Source organism: Crocodylus siamensis, chromosome 1, assembly GCF_052110815.1.
Source record: "Crocodylus siamensis isolate JL-2025a chromosome 1, ASM5211081v1, whole genome shotgun sequence".
Lineage (NCBI taxonomy): Eukaryota > Metazoa > Chordata > Crocodylia > Crocodylidae > Crocodylus > Crocodylus siamensis.
Window position 1 is genome coordinate 404,433,882 of NC_143395.1, and position 21,264 is coordinate 404,455,145.

Sequence of the window (21,264 nt, forward strand, 5' to 3'; positions counted from 1 at the left end):
GGGGAAAAGCCTAAGAGCCATCCTACATCACCACACATTGTGTAGCCAAGATCCTCGTGTTTGGAGGCATTTGTAGACTCTCACATGGGTGCCTGCCAGCAGTGCAATGGACAGGTCTCCACTGTCTAACCACAGCAAGTCATTCAAGGCCAAGAGGAAGGGTATCTCCTCTGCCAGGTAAGTAAAACCACCTAGGCTGAAAACCACCTCATGGTGGCATCTCCATCTGTCTAAAGGCCCGGCTTTGGCTGCATACGCAGCTGCTCCTTGGAGCTTGAGTCCCTGGCTGGCTCCTCCCTCTTTATTCTCTTTTGCTGACTCAAGACTATATTTGAATAGTGAACAGATTAGCAATTAAAAGCACTGCTTTCCAAAGCTAAAACTCCTCAAATTGGCCGAATTTAGTACACTCTGAATGGTTTCCAAGAAGCTCCAATCAACAATTAATATCTATTTTTTTCTTGTTGCAGATTTGGTCTTTGGCGCTTGGCACTGACAAGAAGAGGTGAGGAACTTGATTCTGCACTGATGAGAGGGCTGCATGCTTTGAAGGAAGGGCATGATAATGAGACCCTTGCTCTCTATGAAAGATCATCCCTAGTACTTCACTTGCACCCAGCAGTAGATTTCACAGAGACTTGTGAGAGAGAACAGCAACTGTCCTTCCCTGTGCAGGGTGTGCTTCAATGTAAATTCAGTTAAAATGGTCTATTGCCTTTTGGAAGTCTCTGAATGCTTCAGTTTTTAGTGTATTTATCTGCACAGCATCCCCGTCAGGTAGGTGGCATTATGCTTACAGATGAGGAACAGAAGGGCAGAGACCCAGAGCTTCAGAAACATATTTGAGGATTGATTTTTAACAGTTGCAAGGTATTTAAATACTAGGGAAGTTGAGTGATGTACCCAGCATCCCACAGAGAACTGGTGAGGTAGAATTGAGCAATTAGGCACCTGAATCCTAGAGTGACCATCTGCATTGGGACACTTTCCCTCTCTGAACAATTAAAGACACTGAACAGTGCCCGGCTTTTCTGAGGGTCTGCAAGTCGACATCACAATAGAGATGTATTTGCCTGTATCACAGAGTGTGCACCCCCTCCCCTTGGTGTCAATCATCCCCTGCCTCAGAGGTCTCCAGCTAGTTCCTGAGTCCTGCAGTGGATCCTGTTCTCCTATTGAAATCCCGAGGCAGAGGGGACTAGAAATAGAAGCCCACTGGCTTCAACGCTGTAATTGCAATCAAAGCTCAAATGCACTCTGAGTGAAACACAAAAGTTGAGCCTGAGAAATATTTCCTCTGCAGCAGTTGCTATTGTTCTCCCCTTCTATGCTATTCTTTGTATGCCTGCCTGCCGCTCAGAAAATAAATCCTCCTCAGCCCTTCAGATTTAAAGTCTATGTAGGAGAGAATCAGCTTATTAAATGTACTGTACTTACCTATCAGTCACCTACTTATTAATTATAACTAAAAGCATGATTAATCTGTCACAGATAAGGCTGCTAAGTAACCCTAATCATACTAATGTATTTCTGTCACTTATACAAAAGGCAGCATTCTTACTGGTTTTTACATCAGTGTGTACAAAAACCCATGCACAGAGCAGCTGCAAGGTGATGGTAGCATTTCTTTTGCCATGGATAGACTGAGGTTGTATCATACATTTTGCAACTGTCCTCACAGTTGTGTGGTGATCTACCAGTAGAGTCTAATGACATTACTTTTGTAAAAAGCAAAAACCATTTTCCTTCCTAAAATTTATAAGGATTACAGTTATGGGACATTTTTTCCAGGGGTTCATAATAGCCAGGGATGTAATCCTCTCTCTCTCTCTCTCTCTCACACACACACACACACACACACACACACACACACCCCCCCGGACACACCCCCCACCCCGGACAAGAACCACTTTAGGTCTGTTCTGTGTATGAATTAAGTAGCGTGTAGGTCTCGTGCTGTGGTGAATTTCACTTTGAAAGTAATAAAACCGATGTTCATCTGTTCTTCTTTTTAAATGCCTATATGAATTTGAGGCAAGGATTTTTGTGTGTGGTATCTTTTATTGGCCTAACTGCATGGTAGGGATAGAGTTAGATAAGCTTTTGAGTAGCCAGGTTTCTTTCCCAGAGATCCGAGGAAGGATACCACGAGCACATGAAAGCTTGACTAAGTCTATCCCCATCACGCAGTGAATCCAGTAAAAGGTATCATTGAAAAGATACCACCCACAAAAACTATTTTCTTGCATATTTCATGGATTAGCACAATTACAACATCACTTCAATGCTACCATATATGAATTTCCCTTAGCTATGTATTCTTCCCTGTCAATGACCATTCAAATGATATACATTTAATAGCACAAAAGCTCCTGGAAAGTGAATTTCCAATGTGCATATACAAGTTTCTTAGAAGCCAAATTTTTAGTTTTAAATGTACATCCATACTAGGAATTCTGCCCACTCAAGTTACATGGCAGAATACCACTGGGTACATGTAATCAGTCCCACTCTAGTTGTTTGGATTTTAAATATTCTCAAAATATTTGTGGCAATGAATTCAAAAAAGGTATGTATCGCTTACATATGAGCAAAATGGGGTTGGAATAAGGGTACATACTACAAAGAAAACTCTTTAATGGCACAGTACTGTTGTTAAATATACAAATATGGGGGGGGAGACTTACATTTTGTCTGGTTTTTCTAAATTCTAATAGTCATAGGGTTTATTTGTAGTACTTTTTTAACCTAACTAATATTTTATTATTTCCTGATGTAAACTGTTACAGCCTGAAGTTCTATACTGCAACGCAAAGTTTGAGATTTATTCTACAGTTCCCTTGTGCTGTATGGCTGCATGACCTACATAGAGAGAGCATTTTCTTTTTCTCGTGAATAAGCTCCTTGCTAAAGGAAAGCATGAACTGACTCAGTATGGCTCTAGGCAGGTAATAACTTCTGTAAGAACTGAAAAAGGTAGTATCAGGTAACCCTGTTGCCCTGAGCAATGACAGTGGTCTCATGGCATCCTTTCTGTTCAGTACATAGCAGGGAGTTAGGGGGATCAGTGAGGGGTACATGTTGCAATGACTTTGGCATACAGATGCCTCTTAGGATTGTACTTCAGCCTCTTCCAACCCAGCTAGTTGACTCTGTAAGTCACTGAGCAGGGAGATACGTGGGAAAAGGTCAGGGCTTGAAAAATCCACTCACTCCTGTAAGTAGGAACCTTTCCCTGGTGAGTGACATCAACCTTGGTAGAATCTGAACTTTTAATATTTTTTTTTGTTTCAAATTACGCTGTGTATAACAAGAGCAGATCCTTGGCTCGTACAACTCTGACCTGGTTCCATGGACTTCAGCAAAGCTCTGTCAGTTTATACCAGTAACATTCAGTGAGTAGCTCAGGAGTCAGCAGAACAAGCAGTATTGTCTAAAGAGCTACTAGAACCTAAAAAACCCTGCAGGGAGTTGTGGCAAATGCATTTCAACCCAAAAGAAAACAAAATAGGCCACCTTGTTATCTGTGTGTAGCACGAGAGAATGCTTGTGTTGCATTATTCAGGATTGCAGGAAAAAAAATAACCAATGTATTCAGAGGGGGTGGGGGGAACCTCACCCAAAGCCCTCACTGATAAAATTTTTTGCAAAGAGCCATCGGTAATAAGTGGATGTGTCAGTTGCAGCTGTGGTCTAAGGATCATTGGGCCTGTCTACGTGTGGATTAACGCACTATAGTTAATGTGCATTAAATCTAGTACCTCCATTATTAGCTACTAGGAGAATGCACATTAAGGCACATTAACCTGTGGTTTTTAAGTAATGCTTAATGCACATTAGCCTATTTTAATGCATGTTAACTAAATAGCACAGGCACTTACACATATGTGGGGTGTCTACTGCAATGTGCTGGAAATCCAGCATGTCAGAGCAGGTTTGATTAATCAAGTCTGGTGGAACATGTAAACTGACATGCTCTAGGAGCCTCGCACACACGTGTATCAGCAGTGCAGTGCACCTCCGCTCTGAGAAAATGATGGCGGTGCACTTTGAACTAAAACACATTCAATGTGCTTTAGTTCAAATTGCACCGCCGTCATTTTCTTAGCATGGAGGTGCACTGCGCTGCCGATACATGTGCTCCTAATGCAGCCCTGGGGCTTTCAGTTTCTGTGGCTCACTAATTAAAAGCACCCAGCGTTGCTTTGGGAGCATGTGTAAAAATGTCCATGTTTTTAGTGATGCTTTAATGTAAATGAAAATAGGATAATGCACATTAAAGTGCATGTGACATACGACAGCTCATGCCTTTGTCTTTCTGGAAATAGAACTTTCTGATATTTCTGCTGCTGCTCAGAACTTCCATGAATCCAGCAGAGAGAAATGACCCAAAATATGGCATCCTGATTGTAGTTAGTCAGAGGTGCAGCAGAGCTGGCAAAAGTCTGGAAAATATCAGCTTGTTTTAAAATTCTTGATATTTATGATTTTTCAGTCTTTCCGTTAATGAAGTCTTCTTTTCTTACTGCTTGTGCTTATTTTTTAGTCATTGCAAATGATTTGCAATGCCGTAGTATAATTAGTTATAATCATCTGCACATATTCTAGTGGCAAATAGACTTTTATTTTTTTTTTTATTGCTATCTTGGAAATTCATTTTTTCTTGAGTGCTTTTTGTTTTCTTTTTGCCAAACTGATGGTGGGTTTGTTTGCTTGTTTGTTCTTTCTCCTGTTTCTAATGCATACTTCTTCCTCTCCTTCCCTCTCACATTCCCTCTCTTTCAGCAAATTGTTCTTGTAATTTTGTTTCTCATTTACATTCTGGGTGCTTATACTTTTATTTATGGGTGATGTATTAGAATTTTCTTCATGAAAGGTGAATTAAAATATATATTTGGAATATGGAAGAATTTTTTGATTTCATCATAGCAATGCTGACATAAAGTCACATATTTTGGCCCAAAGTCTTTAACACTACACATATGTGTATTTCTTATTCAGCATGGAATCATTGAATTATTTTATTTTTGGTAATACATATTAACACATTTCTCAGTTTTTAATGCCACATTCCGTCTAGCATAAAAAGGTGATATAATTTATCATTTAAATTTATATTTTTCATGAAGTAATGGCAGAATTGACTGGTTGGTCTGAAAGTAACCTTCATCGAGGCATCAAAACAGCAGATCTGTTAGGGTTCGGACACATGTACATTTGGAACCATTTCAAAAGGGGAACATTTCAAAAAAGAAGAAAAATGGTTAGGTGTGGAAAAGCCAGGAATGATAAAATGTAGCAAAGCTGCTACAAATGAAGACTCCAAATGAACGGCTCCAAATATACATGCATCAAAGAAAAGTAAAAGGAAGAATACCCTTATAAATACCCAGCATTAATCACTTTTACAAAGAGGAGTCGCACTTACCTGTCAACAAAGGCATGATGAAGTATAAAGACGGGATCATTAGCAGATCCTTGCACTTGAGACATTGAGCCATTCATGTAGATGTGAAGTGCATTATGCAAGCTGCTTTGAGAGATATTTGATATTGCAGTCCGTGGATCAGCAAAACCTGTATGTGAATAGTAAATCATATAATGATATGAAGAGGTGCATAATCATTTTTCTGCTATGAAAGCAGATCAATATTTTATGCATATTCTACCCTAGTATAATGCTAACACTTGAAGAATGAGCATTAGTACATTCAAAAGGCATAGCAGAGAGGAAATGAGAAGAAACTATATTACTGTAACACCACTAATGCAGCATGTCACTATATGTACTGCTTAATTGAATTAAAATTGTGATTCTTTGTCCAATGTTTTCTACCGTTAAAAAAATCCTAAGATTCTAGTGTTGTAAATCTTTATTCATGGTTACTTATTCATATAGTTTCAGGTCAGTAGGACATACATATGGCAAACTATTTGAACCCTAATATATGAAAAGGAGATGTCTAACAAATGAACACTAGCTCTAACAAACCCCAGGTAGCTGGTAAAGCACTGAAAATCTGAAGAAAAGTAAATGTATTACCAAAGGTGTAAAAGAGTAATTCTGGGAATTAGTGTTTTTTTGGTCAAACCATAGGTGGTGGAAAGGGGGGCTAACAGGGCTTAGTCCCCCCAAACATGGGGCAGCAGTAGGGCTGTAAGGCAGCGGGCTTCCAGTGGCTGCAGCAGAGGTGGAGAGGGAGTGGGTCTCAGGCTGAAGCAGGCACTGCACAACCAGCAGGTTGCAGGACTGAGCCACAAGCAGCTCATCTGGGAGGGCTTGGCTCCTTCTGGCATAAGCATCCTGGGAGGCATGGGGAGCATGTGCCTTGGACCTGCATGGTGCAGCGTGGACTGCTGCCTGCTGTGGGCTGGGGCCAGGTGGCACCAGGCTCTTTCTGACAGGGCAAAGCTGAGCTAGGCTGTGCTCAAGGCATGCAGCAATGGTGCTGAAAGCAAGGATATGGGAGTGGGGAGAGTTGCAGCCACCCCAGAACTTGCCCTAGCCTCCACTTCCAGTGCCACCACTGCCCACCCCAAGTGCAGCCCTAGCCCAGATCCTCCCTGCTGGGAAGAGCCGAACATCACCCAGCCTGCAGCTGCAGCCTGCCCTGCCCCCTGAAGACTTGGAGGCACATGCCCCACATGCCTCCCGGGGTGCACATATCAGCAGGAGCCATGCCCCTGAGATGAACTGCTTATGTCTCAGTCCCACAGACTGCATGGGTGAGCAACAGCACCAGGGCTCAGAGGTATGGCCATAACCCCACAAGCCTACTCTAGCACACTGCCGCTATTCGCCCAAAACAGTCTGCGGCAGCTTTGCCGCTTTTGCCTCAGGGGGCCATGCCAGCCAATGTCTGGCAATGCTCCCACCCCTGCCACTGCAGCAGTAAGTCGGGAGTGCCAGGCGGACCCTGGCTCAGGTCTCTGCTGGTGGGACAGGGAAGGGGAAATTAAATCCCTCTCTGGCCAGTTCACTTGGGGCTACTGCTGGGGCTGGCCATGCTCCCACCGCTGGAGCAGCAAGCAGAGGAATACCTGGCAGGTCAGTGCTGATGGCACAGAGTGGGGTGGGGATAAATCTCTTACCTACACGCTTAGGGGGACCGGCATCTGGCCATGCCCCCTTCCCTGACCACTCTTCTTGGGCCAGGGAGCAGAGGGGCATGGCCAGATTTGCTCCACTGGAGCAGAGAGCACAGCCCTGTTTAGGGCTGCAGAGCATGCTGGGATGCTGGGGGGTCTCTGGTTTAACTTAAACCAGGAAGGGGTCTGGGACAGAAGTTCCATAAACTGGTTTGACTTCAATCAGTTGAGTCTGATAACACATTCAAGCAGGATTATCTCAAACCCGATTCAACCACTTTGAAACTGGTTTATGTGCACTGAACTTCTGCTCTGTTACAGGTTTAAACCAGTTTCAGCTTACTTAAAACAGTTTATGTATAACTTCTGTCCCTAGCCCAGAGTTTCAGGACCCTTCCTTTGTTGAGTTTCATTCTGTTTTCATAGTTTCATAGTTTCTAGGGTCGGAAGGGACCTGAGCAGTTCATCTAGTCCGACCCCCTGCCATGGCAGGAAAGAATACTGGGGTCAGACAACCCCAGCAAGGTGTTCATCTGACCTCCTCTTAAAACCCCACAGGGTAGGAGCCTGCACCACTTCTCTTGGAAGTTGCTTCCAGATCCTAGCCGCCCTGACCGTGAAGTAGCGCCTCCTGATATCTAACCTAAACCTACCCTCTGTCAGCTTGTGACCGTTATTCCTGGTCACTCCTGGCGGTGCTTGGGGGAACAGTGACTCCCCCAGTGCCTGCTGGTCCCCCCTGACTAGTTTATAACAGGCCACAAGATCCCCCCTCAGCCTTCTCTTGTGGAGGCTGAACAGGTTCAGGTCCCGCAGCCTGTCCTCATAGGGCCTGCCCTGTTGTCCCCTGGTCATACGAGTGGCCTCCTCTGGACCCTCTCCATGCTGTTGACATCCCTCTTGAAGTGCAGCGCCCAGAACTGGACGCAGTACTCCAACTGCAGCCTGACCAGTGCTGCATAGAGGGGGAAGATCACCTCTTTGGACCTGCTCGAGATGTATCTGTGGATGCATGACAAGGTGCAGCTGGCCTTCCTAACTGCCTCCCCACACTGCTGGCCCATGTTCATCTTGGAGTCAATGATGACCCCAAGATCCTTTTCCGCCTCCGTGCTGACAAGAGGGGAGTTCCCTAACCTGTAGGTATGGTGCCGGTTGTTCCTCCCGAGGTGCATCACCTTGCACTTGTCTGTGTTGAAACCCATCCTATTCTCGTCCGCCCACCCTTGGAACCTGTCTAGGTCTGATTGTAGCCTGTTGCATCCTTCCAATGTGCCCATGTTCCCCCACATCTTAGTGTCATCAGCAAATTTGAACAGGGTCCTTTTAACCCCCTCATCCAAATCATTGATGAAGATGTTGAACAGTGCGGGACCGAGGACCGAGCCCTGCAGAACCCCGCTGCCCACGTCCTTCCAGGTTGAGAAGGACCCATCCACTACCACCCTCTGGGTGCGGCCCACCAGCTAGTTGGCGACCCAATTGACTGTGTGGGTATCTACACCACAGCTCCACAGTTTCTTAATGAGAACAGGGTGAGAGACAGTGTCAAAAGCCTTCCAGAAGTCCAGGAAGACTATATCCACTGCTACCCCTGCATCTAATGATCTGGTGATCTGATCGTAAAAGGCCACCCAGTTGGTCTGACAGGACCTGCCACTGATGAACCCGTGTCGGTTGCCCCTAAGCATGCAGTCTCCTGCTGGCCCCTCCTGGATGTGTGCCAGAATAATTTTCTCAAACAGTTTGCCTAGGATCAAGGTAAGACTAACCGGCCTTTAGTTTCCCGGATCCTCCTTCCTGCCTTTTTTGAAGATGGGAACCACATTGGCCCTCTTCCAGTCCTCCGGTACCTCACCAGAGCACCACGAGTGCTCGTAAAGCCGTGCCAGGGGACTTGCAATGACCTCGGCCAGTTTCTTTAGAACTCTGGGGTGGCGATCATCCAGGCCGGCTGACTTGAATACGTCCAGCCCCTCCAGAAGCTCCCTAACTAAATCCTCGCTAACCCGTGGCCCAGGTGTGCCTCCCCCGGGGCCCGAGGGGGGCCCAGCAGGGAGGTGGCTGTTCTGGTCCTTACTTAGGAAGACGGAGGCAAAGAAATCGTTAAACATGTTAGCTTTTCCGTCTGGTGTGACGACCAAATTTCCCAATGCATCCTGGGAGGGCCCCACATTACCTGGGACCTTCTTTTTACCCCCTATGTATTTAAAGAAGGACTTCTTATTGTCCTTAATCTGGGAAGCTAGTCCCAGTTCCATCTCTGCCTTGGCCTTCCTAACTACCCCTCTACATCCCCGAGCAACTACAGAATAGTCCTCTCTGGTGATGACCCCTTCTTTCCATTGGGTGTAAGCCTCCTTTTTAGCAAGGAGACATTCCCGGATACTTTTGGTGAGCCATGAAGGCTTGTGTGCTCTCCTGCTCCCTTTGATCCTCGTTGGGATTACCTTCCTTTGGGCTTGGAGCATCGTCTCCTTAAGGAGTGACCACTGTCCTTGGACACCTGGCTCCCCTCCCCTCCGGGACCTCAGTGCTTCTCCAACTATCCTCCTTAGCTCGTTGAAGTTTGTCCTCCTAAAATCTAGGGCAATCTAGGTTTTCTTAGTGCCCGGCTGTCCAGTATATCAAGACCCTTTTGAATTCTAATCCTATCCTGAAAATCCTTTCAGTTTTGTGTTAAAAGAAAAAAAACAACTTCTTTTGAGTAGGATTGGATGAATTAGGACATGTTTTGCTCTTCATATCACCTCAATTCCAATTAAATACTAGTGTGAATAAACGTGTATTATTGGTTAACTGTTATTAGCAAAAGTTCCACTTAATTGGGACACATTTCAACCAGTATCAAGGAGTTAGGCAATGTTTACTCATGTGTGTAAAAGCTGTGAAACTCTATACTGTCTTTTCAATAGGAAAAACAGACAATAAAAATTAAAGGCAGTGAAGGTCTATTGTTATTGATTTATTTCCACTGTTGTTGTAGGGTAAATTGGTAATCTTGAATTACAGTAAATCTCAATTGTCTTTGGAAGGGAAAGCTTATTGATCATAAAGAGCTAGAAATAACCACTAAGAGACAGCTCTTGCACCACTGAGGTCAATGGGGGTTTTGCCATTGATTTAAATGGAAGCAAAACCAAATGCTTCAGGGACCATGATTCTGACTCCATGGGCACGTCTACAAATGCATATTAATACGATGCAATAAACTCCAGTGCTTATTGCAATAAGCACTGGAGTTTATTGGTCTCAGATGCACATTTATACATACACCCGTGATTGCAGCTTGTTGAGCTGGGTCAAAGAACCCCCAGCTGATGGAGCATCTATCTGGAGGGTCACCTTGCCAGCCCAGAGCTGCTCCCCCCAGCTCAATGTGCTGCAGAGGGGCTGGCTGGGGCATGAGGGTGCTTCAGCATGGGACTAGCTGGCAGGCAGCCCTTGCACTGAAGTACCTTCGTGCCCCTGCCAGCTGGGGCAGTTATCTACACATGAGCTTCTGTGAAGTTTTTCACTCTGCAGCAAGGTAGTTCTTGTATTTACAAGTATTATTGTACAGTGGAGTAAATTAGTTTACTCCAGCCTAACAGGGGCACACATGTAGATGCACAATGGTTACTGCTGGCATCTACATGAGATGCTGACTGCGCAGTAGCCCGTGATTACTGTGTAGTAGCATTGCATGGCAGGAAGCATGATGTAACACTAGTGTGCAGTAGTCATGAGCTACTGTATAGTCAGTGTCACAAAAAAGCTGTTCCTTTGTGTGACTGTTCAGTAACTTTGGTCACTGAGCTGTCATTTAGTACTTGTCACCGAGCTGTCATTTAGACTGCACACTAATGACGTGGCCACTGTGCAGCTAGTCTACTGCACGGTAAACATCTCAGGTAGACACACTCATACCACTGTAAATCAAGGTCCATTTTCAGTGAGGTTGAATTAACTTAACTGGAGCCATGCCAGCATACACTAACTGAGGATCTCGCCCAAAATTCATGGTGGCTGGAGCTGATAGTGCCAGCTAAACTGGCCTGACACATTCTATTATCTTCTATATAATATTTCATCTTCAGAAAACAATCAGTTGCATGAGGCATGTGTCGTTTAGTAAGTGGTATTTAATTACATGAACTACAGGTTCCACAGTCTAGCAGAAGAGCTCACAAAGCTTCATGCAACCAGTCAAGCACAGAGCTTTAAAAATTAAGTGCAAGTCAAGTAGTGTTTTCCTTCACTGCTTTCCATTTGCCACTGAATTGATTGCACCAAGTGTATCTGCTAGATTTCAGGGAGAATTCAGAGTGTTGATAATATTATCAGCATTAATTATTGCAGTACTGGAGCAAATGCCCCATATATCTGGATTATTTTGGTGAATTGTTTAACATCTGTGACATCCTGTCACTTCATGTCAGTAAGCTGTTTCACTGTTTTCTAATGTGGAACTGCAGTTATTAAATAAAATTAACCTCGCACTTTTTTTCGAGTCAAGTGCTATGGATAAGTTAAATGCTGACACTTGAAAGATCAAATGACACGTTTTGTGCTGCATGCCTGTATCTCATTCACTACAATGGGAGCCGCATTCATTCATGTGGTGATGATTTTGGAAGTAAGAAGAATTCCACACGTTAGAGAACCCCACAACCAGATTTTCTTCTTTTTAAATGCATAGGAGTGTAAGTCTGGGTAGGGCCTCCTGAGCCATCAGAACCAGGATCCTGTATTCTCAAGCTATGATTTGTCCCAATAATCCACCTCTTTTTTGCACACTGAAGTCAGAAAACACTGTATGAAGAGGCACCCCATTCCCCGCCCACAGAATATGATAAAATAAATAGATGCACAGAATACATTAGATTAGTCTGCGATCAAATTGTCTGGGAAGAGGATCATATCCTACAGAGGAAGACAAAACAACCCATGGTCCATGCCAATCTACCTGAGGGAAAAAAACTGTCCTTCAATTCTGGCAGTCACATTGACCCTGAGTGTATAAGCAAGAACTTCCAGCCAGGTACCTGAAGGGGTCCTAACATGAATGCCGTGTGCCCCCAAAGGCTGGTGGGACATGGCAAGCTCCTTCACGCAGTGGCAGCACTGTTGGCAGTGGGAGCATGGCAGCGGCAAGCAGGGAGTTCCCCCAGGTGGCCACAGCGCTGTCGGTGGTGGGGGATTGGGGTGGTGAGTGCTGACTGGTGACCACCTGCAGATGTTGCTGGCAGTGTCAGCAGCAACCAATGGCGATTGCAGACCACCATTTTCACAGGGGGTGCACCACCACGCTCAGGGGGTGCACAGGTGGTGCACGTGCTCCTGTGTGCACCCCGTACGCATCACCAACGGGTCCTAAATATGGGTTAGGAGCAGCAGCACGTGCAAGCCACCTCTAACTGTAGCCAAAGAGCACTGCTTCAGACGAATGTAAAACAAAGAAGCAAAGAACTTCCTGCAGATTCCTAGCAGAAGTCCAGGAGACAGGAATTATTGCACAAAATCATAGCAATATCCTTCAAGTCATATTTTCAGCTGGTTATCAAAGTCTATGACTCTATGTGAGTTTCAGTGCCAAATCCTACATCATTTAAAGCTAATACACTATTGCTGGAATGAGAAGCTGCAGCGACCACAGATATATGGAACTATTGTCAAAAAGTCATGGTTGTCTAGCTAACTTCCATAAAACTTCACTGTAAGCCAGCAGTCTCTCTGTAATGTGCTTGAGAGATGACACTCCTGGGTCTGACAACAGGCTGTGACTGTACAGCCTGAATTCATGTCATCATTCTGAATTTGGCCCACCCTTGACCTGGGGAGGAGGCAAGAATGAAGTCTTTGTAAGAGCTGTCCAGAATTTTTTTGTCAGAACAATTACCTGTTGGAGGTTACACTTAATTTTCTATGAAAAATTGTTTTGTTCCAGAAAAATATTGCAAATTCATTTTTGGTGAAATCTGCAATTTGGAATTTTAAAATGTCATGTTTTATTTTCATTACCTTTTTTCTGACACTTGCATACTAGTAATTCATATGATGGCAGGTTAAGTTATGATACAACTTGTTCTACTTTGATACGTTATGTCAGGAAATAATAATACAAAAAGAACACAAGTAATATAAAATGACTTAGTACAAAATAAAACTTTCCATAATGGAATCTTTTTTTGATTTATAATATTGGGGGAAGTTTTAGAAAAAATATTTTTATGAACTGGAATGGTTTCAAAGTGTTTCAGTTTCTCATAAAATGGAAATGTCAAGCTTCAGCGCGCTCTACTATATAAAGTGTTGGATAAAAAGCACAGCAGCATGACCAAAGCCAGCATGTATATTGAACAAAGAGCTTTTAACTCTCATTGAGGTCTCATATGATGCCTAACAGGGAGGTTTTTATTCTATATCCTCTGTGTACAGACTTCTATATCTAGTATAGTCCAGGGTATTTCCTCAGCAGAACCCATGCACACAAAATCTCTTTAAAGCTTGTGCCTGTTTCGAGAGGCACTATGCCAGTGACTGACTGTATTTTTTTAACTCAAATGGAAGGGCATTATGGGGAAAAATTTGTGTTCGTAGGTCCTTTAGGTTGTGGCTTTATTAAAGGTTGACCTTTGTGTGGTTTGTTTCTTTTGTGACCAGTTGGATTAGGCTACTCTTAACTAAAAGAGATTTTTTCTCACAGTCCTGGTAGGTTTGTTTTTTACTTGGTTAATAGAGTGCAGCTTATGGAGATAGTTACTGTGTGGAATATTGAAAATATAGCATATAGCAAATATGCTCTAATATAGCATTTTCCAAAGAAGGGATGTTGGTGTTTTCCTCCCATCTCATAGAAAAGGTAAGTGGAGCATGACAAAGCAAAGAAACTTGCCTAAAGTCGCAATAAAAAGGATAGCAATAGAATTTTGGGCCCCTGTGTCCCAGTCCCATCTACGGTCTATTTGACTACATGAAGACAGGGTTCCTCTACAGCACCATTGGACTGGTATTTATCTCATTTTGCCATAAATCAGGAGTAGTTCCACTGGAGGTCATAAGCTTGACCCTGCACTTCTACTCATATAAACCTAGAGTAACCCCACTGATCTTAACAGATTTATACAAACGCAAATCAGCATCTGGTCCTGTTATCCTGTAATAAATTGTTAAATATATTAAATTGTTATATTTTACAAACATTTAGGATCAGGCTGAAAGCATGTTGGCTCAGGGATGTCAGTAGATGTCACGAAATTAAACATGTATCCTGTAACACGATAGCAGATGTGACTGCTCAGTGTTATACAGACTGGTAATTAGAGATTTGGTATCTGTACCCAACTTAAAATTAATCCAGCCAGATTCTGACTGGGTGCAACAGCTTGCCAAACTCGTGCACATACACAGAGGGTGCATCTACATGTCCACACTTACTGCGCAGTAATTTAGGTTACTGTGGAATACCTGAAAATTACTGCACAATGTGGGTGCATGTCTATATGTGCATGCCTGTACTGTGGCGTGCACAGTAACTATGGTGACTTATGCTGACTTGCGCACAAATTTGCTACCTGCATGATGCAGGTAGTAAATTTATACCCAAGTGGTTACTGTACAAATACCGAGAAAAGAGGAAACCAGTACTAATACCATAATTGCATTTATAGCATATCTGCTCTCAAACCCATGGATCTGATTCAATGTCAACTTCAGCAGTTAGGTGAAGTTAGAGGTTGCTAACTACCTCCCTCTGTTCAACGGCATTTTTAAGCTCTCTTTTTGTAACACAAGTTAAAACATTAAGAAAAATAAATATCAGCAAAATAAAAGGCTGGATTTTTAGAAAAGGGTATACAGTTTGTTAATCAGAAATGCTGCATGCCTTGTACATGCGCATAGGTCATTAGACAGGATTCTTCATGCTTCAAGTTTCTTGACATTCTTGAGGGATACTGTGTAATCATCAGTCTGATCTCTACTATTCTCCAGCACTAAGTCACTAGATCCTATTCTCCTGTGATATCAGTTAACATCACAGTAATTTAGACTACTTCCAATTTATACTCTTGGTGCAAGTTCATGTGCTGGATTCTGTATTCACCCTTGTCCATTTGATCTAAGAAGCTGCTTATGTTTTTGAGAGAGATGGCATCTGTTCTCATATAGCACAGTAGGCATGAAGCTTCACAAAGGATGGGACTTTGGATGCCTTTTGCTGCAACTTCTTCCTTTAATGTATGATAGATATAACTGATCACTGTGCAAGTCTATGGGCATGTCTACATAAGCATTTACTGTGCAGTAAAGTACTGCACAGTGCTTTACTTGAGCAGTAAACAGTTTTTAAGATGGCGTCTACCTGTGTAGGCTTTACAGAGCAGTATGTGGACCAACTTGGGAGTAAAGTTACTCCCAAGTCAGTCCACACACACAGTGTTACTGCACAGTAATGCACCTACATGTGCATTACTACAGTAACCACTTGGGTATAAATTTACTACCTGCATCATGCAGGTAGCAAATTTGTGCGCAAGTCAGCATAAGTAATGCTTATATGTACCCACTATCTCTTCCCTTATACTGGAAGAATAATTGTAATGCATTAAAAATATACATGGAGGTAGCAAAATAATACAAAAATAAAGTCCTGTGGTAATACCGTTGGACTGGTATTTTCCATAAAATGGAACTATGGTATCAGAAATCAGGCAAAAGGAAGGGTAGATATGCACCTGATAGACTAACTAAAGAAGCTATATATAGAGCATAAGCTTTCCTGAACTCAAGCTCACTTCATCAGATGTTGACTGATCTCTGCTTTTTTTCATCAGCTCTGGAACAAATGTGCCTTTCAATTCCTTGAACTGGTTGCTTGGGAGCTCCCATCAACTGTTACAATATAACTGTTACATCTATGTGATCCTGCAGCTATAAAAGTGAGCTATATGCATTAACTTTTAACTCTGAATGAAAAAAAGTTGTAACAGTTTTTTCTGCACTTGTATTGGCACGGAAGACTGTAGATGTAATAGTTGCCATGTAACAGCTTACACTGGTGCCCTATGATAATGATAAAATTGTTTTATCTGTATGTACCCATTTTTAATAAAGTTGTAGTAAGATGATTCTACTTATTCTAGCAAAAAAGTATGACATCATATTGTTTATCAATTCCACTCTAACAAATTGGTAAAAGGTACCCATAGTTTATATGGCTCTAGCCCTATGAAATCTTATTCTCTATATAGAAATTGTCATAGCAGAGTAAAACATGTTACCTTCCAACGTGTTTCTGAAGCTGAAATTGGCCAATTTATCCATGGACCCAGATTCGTACTGAGTCAGGCTTAAACAAAATTCAACTTCAGCCGAAGAAGGGAGCCTAGGAGTCCTTGTTTTATCATGGTTACCAGGATTTCGAAGTATAGGCCCTTCATTGGTGGCATTGCATAAAGCCCGCTGGCTGTTGTACTCTTCTGATTGGCTGCAGATTACCTGTGTAAAATATATGCTATTAGTACTGATGTCTTTGTTACAAAGATAAAATAAAAACTGTTGTACCTTTAAGAATGGGTCCTATGACCTGTTAAAACCAGTGCAGCATAGGCAAATGTGGAACGTCCTGTGTAAGAAAAGATGTTGATGCTAATTTCATAATTGCAGAAATATGACATATATTAATATGACACATGCATTTAACATACTTTGTAGTGATGCACATTTAACAGGTATCCTTATCACATGACTTGGGTAGAGATTCAGTCTTCACTTACCCCCATGCAATTTCAGTAGGCTAAATTCCCCACTATGAAAACAGAGAACCCCAGTCCCTGAGACATGAATAGAGCTTTCTGTGCAAGCCATTCATTTAGATCCTCGGTACTCTGGCAACTCTGTGACCCTTGGCAACTCTGTACAGAGTGGGTGATTGCAGAAACTGGCTTTAATTTGTAAGAGATAAGTGGAAATGACTGGTTTTGTGTTTGGAACAGTTGTTTGGAGGCATCTTCTCTGTGCTTGGAGCCTAAGGCCGCGTCTCTTAGTTCTGACAAGTCCCTACAGCTAAGAGTTGAGAGATCACTACAAGTGGTCTGCAAATAGGGGAAAGAGCACCATCTTTCATCTGAAATGATCTCTGCTTTGGGTTCTGGTACTCATGATGGGGGTCGCATTCTATGCTCACGAAATTGAAATGATGAGTTTTTAATTGAAACTCACCCTTTCAAGTTAGGGGTTTCTGTCACTGTTAGGGTGAGGATGTAGTTTAGTTTGCAACAATGCAAACTCCTTTTAAACTCCCCAACCTCCTGCATTGTGACACTATTAAGCTGCACAAAGTGACATTTTCATCACATGTACACAGTAATGGCATCATATGTACAAGCGTCCTATGTGCCCAAGTGACACATAGCTGCGCAACTGTAAATTTTGGCCTTAAAGAAATCGTTTTGCCCTTCTGGTTATGTCTTTTCTGTCTCCCCTGGTTTTGCGGGAGGGCATCTCTCAGGCATGCCTCACCTTACTTTTACACACCAAACCCTGGAATGCAAAGCTGCTCTGGGGAAACTCCACAGATCTGGGGCTTAGGACATTTAGGTTGGAGATTTGAAAGAACTGTCTGTCTATGAGGATGGTCAAGCATTGGGACAAGCTGCCAATATAGGCTGTGGAATCTCCATCCTCTGAAATTTCAGGAGTAGGTTGGGCAGACACTTGGATGGGATGGTTTAGTCAGGAATGATCCTGTCCTGAGCAGAGGGCTGGACTAGGTGATCACACGAGGTTCCTTCCAGCCCTACTTCAGTGTATTCACTCTGCTATGGCAGGGGAGGTATCCCCAGGGTGCAAGTGCCTGCTATTTTCAGGCTATTCCTTTGCAGTATCTGATGACTACTTGGAACCACAGGGGCGTGGCTGGCAAAGGGGGCTGGGTTGCAAGTAGTGGCCTAGGTACTAATAATTGGGATTTAGAATTTCTTGAGATCTCAGAAAAAATCTGGGCCTTTCAGAGGTAATCAAAGGTGGGATGCAGTAGACAGCAGGGGCTTCTGGTGACCATGAGCATGTTTATACATACAAAAGCGGTATGGTGGGTTTACTCCAAGCAGGTGTCTACATGTTCAGGGATGCAGGAGTAGATTTTCTGCTCATGGCTTACCCTGGACAGCCCTGCACCAGCCCCCTGCCACTGTCAGGGAGAGCTGGAGGCTCTGGCTGCAGCAGCCTGTGGCTGATGGCCATCTTGAAAAGGCAGCCTCACGCAGTACTCCCAGGCCACCTGTTTTCCTGACCCAGAGCAACATGCAGAGCATGGTGGCAGCACACAGTAGCTCTGTTGCCTCAGCCTCTGCCTGCCACAACATGGCTGCTCCAGCCCCAGGCCCCAGCAGCAATGTCCACTGCTCCAGACTCCTGCTTGCCCCCTTGCTCACCCTGATGGCCTGACATGGGAACCGCCACCTGACCCAGGTCAATCTCAGCCCTAGCAACACCCCTGCACAGTGCAGCCACCTGGCCTGGACCATCGCACTGTCCCAGGCCTCCTGGCACCACGCTGCTGCAGCCCAGACCCCATGCTGCCACCTGGACTCCAGCAGGGATGCTGATGATGTGCTCCTAGATGCCACAACTGGGGTCATCTATGTGCTCATGGGCCTCCAGCCCCACTGCCTCTGGGCCTGTTGGGCCACCCAGGACTGGTGGCTGCACATTGTCCAGACCACTTGGGATGATAAGCAGTGTCTGGAGCCCTTTCGCATGACCCAGGCCACCTTCCAGGACCTCCTTGAGCAGCTCTGCCTGCACCTGGAGTGGCACGACACCACCACGCAGCAGCCGCTCCCCACAGACATCTGGCTGGCTATTGCCCTGCTCAAGCTGGCCACGTCCACAAGCTTCCACTATGTCAGCCACCGCTTCAGTGTGGGCAAGGTGACCACTGGGGAGGCCATTCTGGAGGTGTGCAGCGCCCTCCAAGACATGCTGGGGCACACTGTGCATGACCCCCTGGAGGTGGTACAGGGTTTCATGCCCTGGGCTTGTCCCCAGTCATCGAGGCCCTGGATGGAACCCACACTCCCTGACAGGCCCTCATAAATGTGTGCATTGGCGTGTCTGCTCTACTCAAACTGGCTGAGGACCTCAGCCTCTCTTCAGAGCATGATGAGGTCCACAGGCTCCTCCTGGGACCATTTGGGGCCCCAGGAGGCAGTGTGTGGTGTCGGGGAGGACTCCAGTATGGCTCCCTCAACAGCTCACTAGGTCTCAGCATGGTAGTCTTGGTGCTGGAGGGCCTGGGCAGGAGCATACAGCACCCACTGTAGGGGCACAGTGCAGGACAGGCAGATGCATGGTGAAGGTGTTCCAGGCACCAGTAGTAGGGTCTGGGCAGGCTGCTGTGGGTGGCCTGGGGCCAGCTGGAGCAGGACCTGGTGGCCAGAGGCTGGCTGCAGGTGTCCCTGGGTGCTCCCAGGCCTAGCAGACACCTGCAACACCTAGTGCAGTGCAACGGAGCAGGTCTGGCAGTTGTGCAGCGAGGTGGTGCCAAGCAGCAGCACCAGTGTGTGGGTAGGCTGGACTAGCTTGGGGCCTCTCTGGGGACACTCAGTGGCCAGAGGATGGCTGCAGGTGGCCCAGGGCCCCAGCCTCCCTGTTTTTAAGGGCCTGGGCCTGTGGCAGGTAAAGAGCTGGACTGGGCTTCGAGTGGTCCTCTGGTAGTGGAGCTGACCGGGAGCATATTTGTATCTGCATATGTGTTACTGTGCAGTAACTAATAACATGTAAATTTGCTAGTCATTAGAGCAAATTACTGCGAGTAAGCATCTACATGTGTAGATGGTGATAGTTACTGTATAGTAATTTGCTCTAATCATTAGTAAAGTGTCTTGTGTAGATGCGCCCTGTGATAGTGATCAGAATTGAGCAGATCAGAATTGAGGTATGCAGTGAGCAGTGTGGAAAGAAATATGGGCTCATTTCCCAGTATGTACAACCTGGAGAAAGAATTCTCAGCACAAGTTATTCCAAGAATGAGAAGGAACAAGTAAAGCCTTAAAAGAATAAATAAAATAGATATCAGGAGCCACTACAAAAGTCCCCTGCTTTGAAGTGTCTCTTACATATCAGGCCTAGGAGTCTCTGCTTTTTCAATTAGGCAAGGTCCTTTTATTTAGGCTTTTAATCCTTTAGAATATACGAATCTGCTTGACAACAGAAATGTCACATGCTGGTGGACAACAATAACATCTAGTATAGTCAATAAATATAGGGGATGCTAAGAATATCTTCTTGACAAAATATAAAATGTAAAAAAAAAATATTATTTAGGTCTTACCTAAGGAGTGAACAGGACACACAATGTGTCTACACAAGACACTTCTGTACAGTTGCTAGTGTGCATATATTTACTATTTGTATTAGCAGGTACTAAATAGTACTTGTAGTAGCCTAATAATACTGTGCAGTAGAGTATTAGCATTGCCTATGCTGTGATGTGCTACTGTGACATACTTTTGGCTACTGTATAGTCAGTGTCTCATGTAGACGTGACCAGTATATATTATCTTTAAAAAACAATTGCCATCCAAACCTGTTGACCGTTCAGTCTTAATTACTACAATGCAGTCATGCATGATTGTATTTTTTTTCCCACAGGACCCTTGACACACTTTCAGGATACAAGAGGTTTCTAACACAAGCAAACAGGTTTAAGGTTATGTGGTCAACTGTAAAGCAGGTATTTTCTGATGTTTTCAATTGCTTCACTTTGCAGACAAATAACATTGTTTGTAATATAGGGCAGTTGATTTTGGCTTTGGTTTTGGCATTTCATATAAAGTGTATGTATATGCACATGCATGTATACACACAATAAGCCCAGCACATAGAGGTCACCTTCATTTACATCAGCTAAAGACCGAGAAGCAAAATTAGTCTTCAGTTATTCCTATATGAGATCACTAGGCCAAATTCAGTGCTAATAATGAAACTAGTCACAAGTCCATAAATGTGCACAGGATTTACCTTAGATTCTGAGCTCCCACTTTTGCTTCTGGTGTCAAAAATAGGAAGTCCAACAAATAAAATGTGTAAAAAAAACCCCAATAGAAGTGAAGGCCCTGAATCTTCCAGTAAGGGACTGCATTTAATGGGGACTCAAAACCAGGCTGATACACCTTTATACTCCACATC

The 21,264-nt window shown here is 44.1% G+C and overlaps 1 protein-coding gene across 1 annotated transcript in view; it reads right to left on the minus strand.

The window, feature by feature from the left end:
• TYR (tyrosinase) overlaps window positions 1-21,264 on the minus strand; it is an 84,788-nt gene that overhangs the window by 52,787 nt on the left and 10,737 nt on the right. The window contains exons 2-3 of the mRNA XM_090031770.1: window positions 16,353-16,569; window positions 5,429-5,576 (exon numbers count right to left, since the gene is read on the minus strand). Coding sequence (XP_089887896.1) covers window positions 5,429-5,576; window positions 16,353-16,569 — 365 coding nt within the window. The remainder of the gene's footprint in view (window positions 1-5,428; window positions 5,577-16,352; window positions 16,570-21,264) is intronic.